Here is a 10,329-nt window from a genome sequence, read left to right as displayed (position 1 = left end):
TGCTATTTGATTTAATGGGAGATTAAAAAAAGGAGCTTCAATATTAAAAGGGAGAAAAGCGGTGGTCGTTATTGGCTCGAAAAAAGAATTATCGTGAGGAAGATAGTTTGCAGGTACAGGTACAGCAAAGAAGAATAAATTAGATGGTTAGAAGAAAGAGAGTAAAGTAATTGGGTGTTGTTGTTTGGGGCGAGCGAGGGAGTTGAAGGGGGTGTATCAACAAAAGATTGTCGTACCGGGACCGATTATGTTATCACCGACTGAACGGGTTGACTGGTAGGGGAGAGAGAGAGAGAGAGAGAGAGAGAGAGAGAGAGAGAGAGAATGAGAGAGGAGAGGAGAGGAGAGGAGAAGAGAAGAGAAGAGAGGAGAGAAGAGAGATGAGCGTATAAAATTGTATGGGGCTGACTTTTTGTGGTTTTAATGGGATGGATGAATTGAGATGAGATGGGATAGGAAATGGATGATGGATGATGTACTCTATTACCCGTAATAGAATAATAATGGAATAATGACATATCGGACAATCGAAGAATAATCGGATAATCGTAATAATAATAATAATAATAATAATAATAAGAGTAACGTTAAACAAGAATTTATTTATTTACTATTATTATTATTCTTGTTCGTCTTCTTGTTATTATTACTGTTATTACTCGTACTGTTATTATTATTATTATTATTATTATTATTATTATTATTATCATTATTACCATTAATTATGCTTGAATGTACTGACTTGGGTAACTTTTTTTTTTCTTTGGGTATATGTGGTAGGGGTAGATATTTAGACGCGTCGCTCTAGCAACTGTGCTCCCTTTTTTTTTCCTTTCCTTTCCTTTCTTGCTTCCGTACCTACCTCAGCCTTTCGACCTAGTCTGTAGTCGTAGTCGGTAGTCGGTAGTCTGTAGTCTGTAGTCTGTGGTCTTCTAGTATTCTCCTAGTATGACTGATTACCTAGTCCCATGAGTATCAGAGTGAAGTAAGATAATGATAGTATGATATGATACGGACTACCTACCTACCTAGTACCTACTACTTCCTGCCTCCTACCTAGTCTGATGAGTGAGGTGTGAGGTGTGAAGTGTGAGGTGTGAGAATGAGAAACCTTGAATAACCCCTAATCCTAGTGAAGTCTTCCACGCCCCGCACTAGAATTCAAATGAAATTACAGATATCATCCGATGATTGGTGAATTGAAACTTAATTGTCGCCCCAATTGATAGCTAAAGTTCCAATTCAGTCCCCATTGGATTCAATCCATGGATGCATTTGAGACCTTTCGACTCTTTGGAGCAAGGTAGAATATTCGAGTTCATACACAATCCATCGACAATTATGAAAGAGAAGATCACACAATGCGATTTGTTCCTGGGAGTGTCTGTGTTCCTGCAGAAGGACCAACCGACAGAGGTCAAGAGCGAGTAATATCGCTCGCACATATACACACGACCGTGGCAGGTAATATATGTTGCTTCATGAACCATCCACCCCGTCGTCTCAAATATCACAAGACGGTATTCACGAGATGGACATGATTGGGTGTGAGCTTCATCGTGAAGAATCAATGTAAATAAAGAAGAAAGGGATCTCCACTATCAACAGCTTATCATTCATGTAGGCATAAGTACGTACTAGCCTAGACTGGGGACGATGTAGGAAGAATGATGCAACCAAGTCCTTCGTACATACATACATACATACATACATACTTACATATACATACATATCATCATTTCATGCATACGACTCTCCTATAGGTTGTTGTCTTTGCTATCGTATATCTTACTTACATATCGCCGGTGCTTGCATCAACGTGATGATAATTATTATTACGCAGTAGGTAATATATCCATGTATCTATTGATATATCAATAATATCTCTCCCGTGTCTGTTACCAGATCCAGATCCAGATCCAGATCCATACATATATACATGCGAATATATACAAACATAATCACATCCAAATACATACGAATATATATCTAAACACAATCACATCCAAATACAACTACAAACAAACAAAAGAATCATCCAAAACTTGGAAACGACAGAATCCCATCTCACAAATACCTACTTTTTCGTACAAACCTAAAATCTCTCTTAATTTTCCGAAGCTATATCCATGAATAAATGTGAAAATAGCTCCGTTTCCAGCCTCAATTCTACCCCTCATCCCAACTCAGCTGATGATGACAGCCGTCCAGCGACTAGGAATTTCCCTGCCTTGCATGGCAACATTCAACTGGTTACCGAGATCGATGTTTCGATAGCAACAACAACAGCAACCACAACCAAAACAACAACCGATTTTCACTCTCAACCTACCATTTGTCCACTCTGCCCAGCTTCAAAACTTCTTCCTTGCTCTCGAGAACGATTGCTCGTGTCGATACAGAAACCCAAGATATCTTCATAATGGCTGATTTGCAAAGGGGTATGCTAATATTTCTACACTCGTGACCATTCTTACACCCGGATATGCGCAAACGCTCCGAAAGCAATGGTCATGTCTCCGGATAATATATCATTCAAGGTGGAGCTCGCAGGTCGATGGTTCTGTCTCTTGCATACGAGAACCACATATCCTAAAACAGCTCCCAGGCTATGGGGCATAACTTTCATTGTCGGGGAAATTGGTAGATCCGGTAATGTCGATTGAATCGGGTTTGAATACGTACATGCAGTCCTCGTTCCTGTTCCGTCTTTTATTTTCCTCTGCGACCCTTTTCGAAAATCTAGGAAGAGACATCGTGCAAACGATCATGCAATTCACCGCATACACCATCTGCAAGCTTGACCGATATTTCAGACACAGCATTAGTAGTACCTTTTTTTAGGGGTGATTCTAGATTTTGGTGACCAAATACAGAGTCGCCGACCCCTCCCTAATCTCTTCTCGTCTATAATCCATGGGACAGGATCATCAGTACCGTCGTACCTGAGTATTCATTTATCGGGAACCGCGACCGCTGCTGGATTCAAAATCACACTCCTATTGATGTAGACCCAAGACGCTCATAAAAGTCTCATAAAAAATTATGTATCTCGCCATGACACTTTGGAAACCAAGCTATGCACCGTGGGACCTCGACAAGTCTAATCAGGAGAATTGACACCAGAAAATTATGGATGAAACTTGCCCATCACACCTCAAATACATCTGCAATGAACCAAAGGCGACCCGAGCATTCCGTGATATTAACAGTCTCCATGATTTAGCCTCGGGTGACGACGGTGATCCGATCCTCCAACTGAAAATAGCTTTTCGCTCATACCCACCCAGCTTCGGTCTCGGTTCGTTTCATTAATTTCAATAAACTCATTTCAGTTGAGTTCAACGTGTCTCTCTCTCTACTCATAAGTCATGCGTATAAATCACATTGGGTGCCACGGATGACCTTACCGTTAAGGTTTGGAAAGAAATGATGAATGACGAAGCAAGAGCAGAGATGGCAATTTCTGTACATATGTTTTCATGCATGGGAAGTATGAAGTTGGAACGAATTTCTTCGAGATACGATATAGTTATCAGGGGTAGGTAGCATCAGAGTTTTATGGTAAAGCACGGGAAGTCACCGAGGATCGCAAGGGAAGAAGTGATGGGTGAGCTGTACCAAGATTCGTCTCCGCATTTCTTGGGCGTCTAAAGGTAAGAGCTAGCTGGTTTCGGATTAAGTACTTGGGTAGATCACTCTATTTTCGTGCGGTCACATCTGTAAAACAGGCATAGGATTCCGACGACTTCAATTTTTTTATTATATGTTCTGATCACACCAAAACTCCATCGCTTCATCTTTTTATCACGACACTACTAGACGCGTATACCCCACTCTACTTGGACAAGTCTTGCCATCTCCTGAAGCAAATCTGCCTGGGCTGTCAAAGGCCGAGAATTTCTCAACCCATGAACTTGACAACGAATGGTTTGAGACTTTGAGAACCTGTATTGCTGTACTCCCCTAGTTGAGTGTGCTATAATTTGATCTTTGCGATATTCCTCAAAGGCTCTCGGGAGAACACTCATCATTACATAAGAAAGTCATCAATGTGTTCCCAGGAAAGAGTCCTGCAAGATCAGTCATCTTGCAAGTGGAAGTGTCGATGTATTTTTTGATTATGATCTTCAGAGTTTCAAACATTTGACTTTATAACTCCTAGAAGAAATATATACTTTGCAGCCTTCCTTTTGTTCTCGATTCGTTTTCAATGTCAGAAACGCTGGAAATGTGGAAAACTTTATGGACATGTGCTCAAGCTCAAAATCAAATATTCGAAGATTTTACAATCGGTACATTTCAAGAACGAAGCTCTGATGGGAGTGCCAAGTATCCCTTGTGTCAAAGTTGACACAGGGATTGAGAAATCAGCCTTTCTCGATCTCCATTTTGGTAAGAGATTCCCCAAGTCTATATTCTCCAGTCATTTCAATGTTCCTCCAAGGCTGAGGCGCTACGCGCCAGTTATTCGGATTCGTAAATTTCTTGACGAGGTTTGTAGGCGCCAACAATCCAAATTGCGGGGCGATCCGACGTTCTTGCTCTCAAAATGAAGTTGGTGACCTAGAACTCAGCCCTGTCTCTGCTCTCTTAAATAGCATAAATCTGCTCCATATTTTAGCCATGCTCGAGACCTTTTTTACCTTTCATCCTTCGGGCCTGGAATTCTATTCGGTCTCATCATGAAAATGTCAATTCGAACCACTCTGTTGATAATATCACTATGGACGATACAAACATATGGCCTTAGACACCTCCCAAAGAGAAGTAGGTCGTTCATTGACTACTTCTTTGTTCAAAACTGACATCAAGCAGCGGCCTCTATCTCATATAATGAAACATCAACGGGTTCCGGAACAGCTACCACTACTCCTGAAGCAAGTCTCGAATGCTGCTATCTCTCTTCATTTCAAGTCGGCCAAGTTCTATGGTATTCTGAAAGCATCGATATTACTGTAGCTACTGTCTCTACTATCGTTTACCAGTACGACGACACAGCCATCACGAGTATCCAGACCATTCCTACAAACTTTACAGCCCCATCGAAACCCATAACGCGATCGTCAATTAGTGGTCTTCCTACAACCATAATTGGGACTGATTTGGGGGTTTACGGAGCCGAGACAACCTTCATTCACGGTACCGCTTTCACCGATCCTTATGGAAAAGTCTATGAATCGCCAACACCTGTTTGGGTATATACAGATGTCATATATGCAACTGCATCACCGACATTCAAGCATGGTTCATACGCATGCCCTCGTCCGAGTGACATCAGAAGCTCATCCGGTGATGAAATATCTCCTTATCCATCTGGGTTCTTTCTTGCCGATGAAGATACAGATTACGGCTGGAACTCGCCAGGAGCTTTTTCAACAACATTGCCAATGCAATTGCGTGATTGGATGGTCAAGTATGCCGCATCAGATAAATCAGACTCCCTAACAAACATTGAAAATTGTAAATTGGGTGCTGGACGAGGTGTTCCCACCGCCTTTGTCCCCTATAATGAAATCACAGCTACTATCACCTCCACATCAATTATGAATGCGAACTATGGTGCCGATATTGTTGCAACTTCAACCAGCGAGACAACTGAATCATCAACATCCGCATCATCTAGAATATCGTCCACCACTTCGAGTCACACTACTACCTCATATTTCACTCGCTCAACCACTACAACCTCCACTACTACAAGTACCAAAACAGCAATATTATCCAGCATCCAAACAAAAATTTCGGCAGTGAACGCAGCCGTCATAAACACAATTACCTCAACGCCAGTCGAAACACCCTCTTCCGTTTCCAAGGCATCAAGTACTACATCTACCACCTCGCTCTATAATATAGCGGGCGATGAAACAATGGCGCAAAACGAGACGGTGGCAGGAAGTGCAACTACATCTGCGATTAGTGGAGGAGGATTAGGGAAAATTGTGGTGGTTATGGATTGGGCTAGCACGAGTACTTCAGAGGGGGTCTTGGGGGCGCAGACTGGAACATCAACGATACCAGCGTTAGCTGATAGTACAGCTGCGGGGGTAGTGCAGAGTTCGAAGACTTCTGAGGGCATCCCAGGGAGGAAGACTGATATTGTGTGGTTGGGTAGTGCGATTTTGGTGGTTTTGGTTGGGGCTCTGGGTTTGTAAGTGGGTTTGTAAATCAGACGGATTGGACTTGGTTAGACATTGTATAGTAGAGGAACTTATGAAGGACATTCTGTATATATGTTATTTGTACTTGGATATGTATTTAGAAACTTGAAGTTACATACGATGTATCGTACGATACATTTTGCATAAGATCCAGTTTGGGCATTATGTGTTATGATATCCTTGGCAGATGAGGTGGGTCACAGAATTATGATCTGCATCGTCATCATAAGGGTACTGACTGCCAGATTGAAAAAGGGGAAAAGAAATATGCAGATATACTTGAAATCGCATTGCTCCTCATTCATTCATAAGCCCCTCCACGCTCACCATACTTTGTATATTTAACTGTCACTTGACTCACTCCCGATAACGATATCAAACTTTGCTGACTAAGAAATAAACTCCCGCATCTAAGTTGCAGGCGCGTTTCATCAGATCGCGTCGGCTACTATCTCTCGGACTTTTTTATGCGATAACTTTTGTTACGGTGATATGAATGATGCCTCCTCCAAAGTCATGGATTTTGTAAGTTTGCGGCGTTTCTTTTGGGTGTGAGAGTGTTTGTTGTGTATTTGATATGACATCGTATCTTGATTCTGTGCAAAGAGATAGATAGATCTCTAGATGAGGAAGTGCAGTTACTGATATTTGTTTTCGATCATTAGTGGCAACGCTTGATAGCGGGCACATCGCTCGCGCCAGCCGGCAGCAAGGTCACGTTGAACAATCCGGAAAAACGATTGGCGAGGTTCAAGAGGGAATATAATCGTCTTTTGGTAAGAGAAGAGTGCTCTTGTGCGAATGTGGGGGACGGTGAGAAGGGAGAGCTAATCGGCATATCTTGTAGCAATTATGGCGCAATGCGACGGATCTCTCTCGAGATTACGACGCCGCGGATCAAATACGCATATGTCTGTCTGAAATCACTCGAGTGCTCGGTGATGAGTCTCGTCGTCCTTTACCACATCCTTGCATAGCTTTTGCGGCGGAAAAACAAATCTACATCTCGATTGGGAAGATAGCTACGACGTCGTATAATGAGGGGATTATTAGGGAGGCGGTATCTCTCTTTGCTGCATTGCTTGATAGCGAGGAGGAGAATTTCGTCGAGAATGATGTTTTCGCTAAAAGTCTCATGAATCTGCTGGTTCGGATTACCGGGTCGAATAATATTAATCTGGGCTCGGAATTGGCGGTCGAGGTGGTGGAGCTGTCATTCAATATCACGACCAAGATTCGACTTGACCCGGAAATTTTGCCGGTTTGGTTTACTTCGCAACGAAGGGATGAGGATGTCGCAAAGGGATATACTGCGGATCCGCATGAGAAGTTTGCGGGAAAGACACACAAGGAGGATTTTCAACTGTTCTATCTGTTGATTGATTACATACATGAGGAAGGGAGATGTGGAGATTTTGCGAGGACAGGTCTTCTCTATATTATTGAAGCAGCTTCGAATGATGTGGCACTGGAGCAATGGATAGTCGAGAGTGATTTGGCTACTCTCATGGCTACAGGACTCGGTGCACTATACAGTCAGCTCAGTCGAAAACTTGTTATTGATCATCCTCCGGATGCATTACCTCCTGTGCTCGCTCTTTCGGATTATCGACACCCTCTTACCACACATGAGATCGTGAGCTCCGTCGATGAGGACTATCAATCGCATATGGAAACTTTTCTTTCACATTTGGTCTTCTGGCAGGATGTGCTGAATCATTGCAAATCCATGGAGGTTAAACAGACACTCTTGGAGCACTTTCAGGTCATTTTTCTACAACAGCTACTGTATGGGTTCTTTGTCATTCCTTGGCTGCTAAAACTAATGTCTGTAATAGATATCCATCTTTACTCGAATCTTCAGATGTTGATGGAGGCTCATCGGTTGCAGTATTGACATATTTACGACGAATTCTAGAGTCTTTAGATCATCCTGATATGATTCATCTTATCCTTCATTACCTTCTCGCTTTACCTGATACTACACCAGCTCCTTCAGGCTCGAAAGCTTCTGTGAGCGCCGCGAGGAAACGAAAGTCTTTAGATCTTGCAACTCTAGTTGCTCTACAGGTAGAAGGAGGTGCCCCTGCATTATACAATCTGGTGGATCTTATTCTAGGCAGTTTACGATCAGAAAGTTCACAGACTGTAACTGTTACGTTGCAGCTTTTATCTGTTATTTTGAAACGACATCATCGATACGCTGTGACCACACTACTTCGAACAGGTCATGTATTGGGTAACGGCCCGCAACGTTCTATTGCAGCTCATGAAAGAGAAATTGAGTGCTTACTCACGATGGCCGAAGATCTTGGCGGTGAAGATAACTTCGATGACGTTTATGGAAGTCACATCAAAGATAGTATGAATATTTTGGAAAGTCACTCTTGTTCCATCGCACTTGTTGCGCCTAAATCAGCCAGTGGAACTTCTAAATTTCCAGGTTCTCAAGCGACAATTCCTGGTGCGCCAAGAGATATTCGTCCACACACTTTGAGACCTGAAGATCCGGTTCTTATGACTTTACTCGATATCTTGTCGACATTTTTCATGAATTCCGTCGAAACAAATCTTTCTTTGACAGCCGCAATTATTGATTTGGCGACATGTGGCTACATGAGTATTGATGGGTGGCTTTTACCTGACCCTTCGAAATATGTATATGAAGAATCTGAAGAAGGCAGAACTGATGAAATTGTGGACGATCTTCTTCTCGCTAATATAGGAGATCCGGACGAAATTTTGGAGAAAGCACAAATTCGTGCTTTAAAACTAACACAACGTCGTCTCAAATGGTCAGAAACACCAAAACCAGAATTACTTACCAGACTTGATATGTTGGTCGATCAGGTTAATAGTTATCGAGCCGAAATTCCTCGATTTGAAGATATACTTCAGCAACGTCGTGATGCGTTCCAACAAGCAGCATCTATGACCACTCCAGTTCGTCATCGACCTAGAAGTTACCGTGAATCATCCGCCCATGCAGAATCACCGCCTCGTCAATCCGCCCTCGATAAAGTAGCTCAACGTATTTTCTCCGGTGACTTTAATACCCCTCCTAGATCAGGATCTCCACAAACTCGCGGTCGTCCAGCAAATCCAAGTCGTGAACAGAGAAGTACGAGTGGCAGTCATGGGTTCTCTACTCCTACAAATCGGACGTTGAATCCGCCACCTCAGTTCTTATCGAGTGCGGAGTCGCCCAGTAGGGGGAGTTCGCAATCGAGAAGTCAGGAGGAGGAAAGGAGGGAGAGAGTTGTTGTGCCTAGTCAGGCAGCGGCATTTGCGGCTATTGATCAGGGGATCTTGAATAGGAGGGTAGGGATTCCGGAGAAGGTTAAGAGAGATGAAGTTATAGCGATACCGTTTCCGGATCTTAAAGTTGCTAAAAAGAGAACAGGGGAGAGCGGGGATAGGGGTGAGAGTGAAGTGGAAGCCAAAGTGGAAGCGGAAGCTTCGGAAACCACGGATGGAGCGGTGGAAAGTAAAACTCTTGTGGAGAATTTTGAGATGGATGGTAGTGGGGCGGAGGGGAGTGGTGGTTCAAAGGGGAAGGAGGAAAAGAAGGAGGGAGAGGCTGAGGCAGTGATGAATGCAGAGGGAGAGAAAGAAGATAAAAAGGTAAGCGTAAGTCACATTTTGACAAATGTTATCGTGTTGCAGGAGTTTTTGTTGGAGTTGGCGGCGTTGGTGCAGGTTAGAGCGGGACTTTTTGGGGAGGTTAAGTTTGTTTAGATTTTTTTTGTGGTTGCTTGGTTGCTTGGTTGGATGGTTGGTTGGGGGAGGTGGGGAGAGATGGAGAGAGAAGAGGTGAGATTAGATGAGGGGGTTGGATGGATGAGGAATGTGATCATGGGGATGATGGGGATGGGGAAGGGGAAGGGATTTGTAGAATGAGATTGAAGAAGGTAGATGAGTAAGGAAGAGAAGAGGATAGAAAGGAACAAGAAAGGAGGTGAGAAATTTAGTTAGTTAGTCCATGTGTATATGATACCTTTTCTCATTCATTCATTGTAAAGCATTGATTAACTCGTCTCGCTTGTTTGTTTGCTTGTTTGCTTGCTTTACTCTCTTAGGGTTAGTATTGCGAGGTGAGGTGAGTTTGGTGTATGTTTGTATGTTTGTGTGTTTATAGAGATAGTTGGATAGTTGGATATATATACAT

At 42.9% G+C, this 10,329-nt stretch overlaps 2 protein-coding genes across 2 annotated transcripts; both read left to right on the top strand.

Annotated features, from left to right (window-relative positions):
* Positions 1-4,685: 4,685 nt before the first annotated feature.
* On the top strand, positions 4,686-6,155 carry EAE97_011314 (uncharacterized protein; the record flags this gene model as incomplete). The annotated part of the gene is made up of 2 exons (XM_038881829.1): positions 4,686-4,770; positions 4,819-6,155. The coding sequence occupies 2 exons, from the start codon at positions 4,686-4,688 to the stop codon at positions 6,153-6,155; spliced, it is 1,422 nt and encodes a 473-aa protein (XP_038727238.1).
* Positions 6,156-6,677: 522 nt separating this feature from the next.
* On the top strand, positions 6,678-9,899 carry EAE97_011313 (uncharacterized protein; the record flags this gene model as incomplete). Its single annotated transcript, XM_038881828.1, has 4 exons — positions 6,678-6,686; positions 6,827-6,937; positions 7,009-7,949; positions 8,000-9,899. The coding sequence occupies 4 exons, from the start codon at positions 6,678-6,680 to the stop codon at positions 9,897-9,899; spliced, it is 2,961 nt and encodes a 986-aa protein (XP_038727237.1).
* Positions 9,900-10,329: the final 430 nt, after the last annotated feature.

The sequence above is a fragment of the Botrytis byssoidea genome (assembly GCF_014898295.1).
Source record: "Botrytis byssoidea strain MUCL 94 chromosome Unknown BBYS_036, whole genome shotgun sequence".
NCBI lineage: Eukaryota > Fungi > Ascomycota > Leotiomycetes > Helotiales > Sclerotiniaceae > Botrytis > Botrytis byssoidea.
Note: the sequence above shows the minus strand (reverse complement) of the source record. Positions and strands in the feature narration are given on the sequence as shown.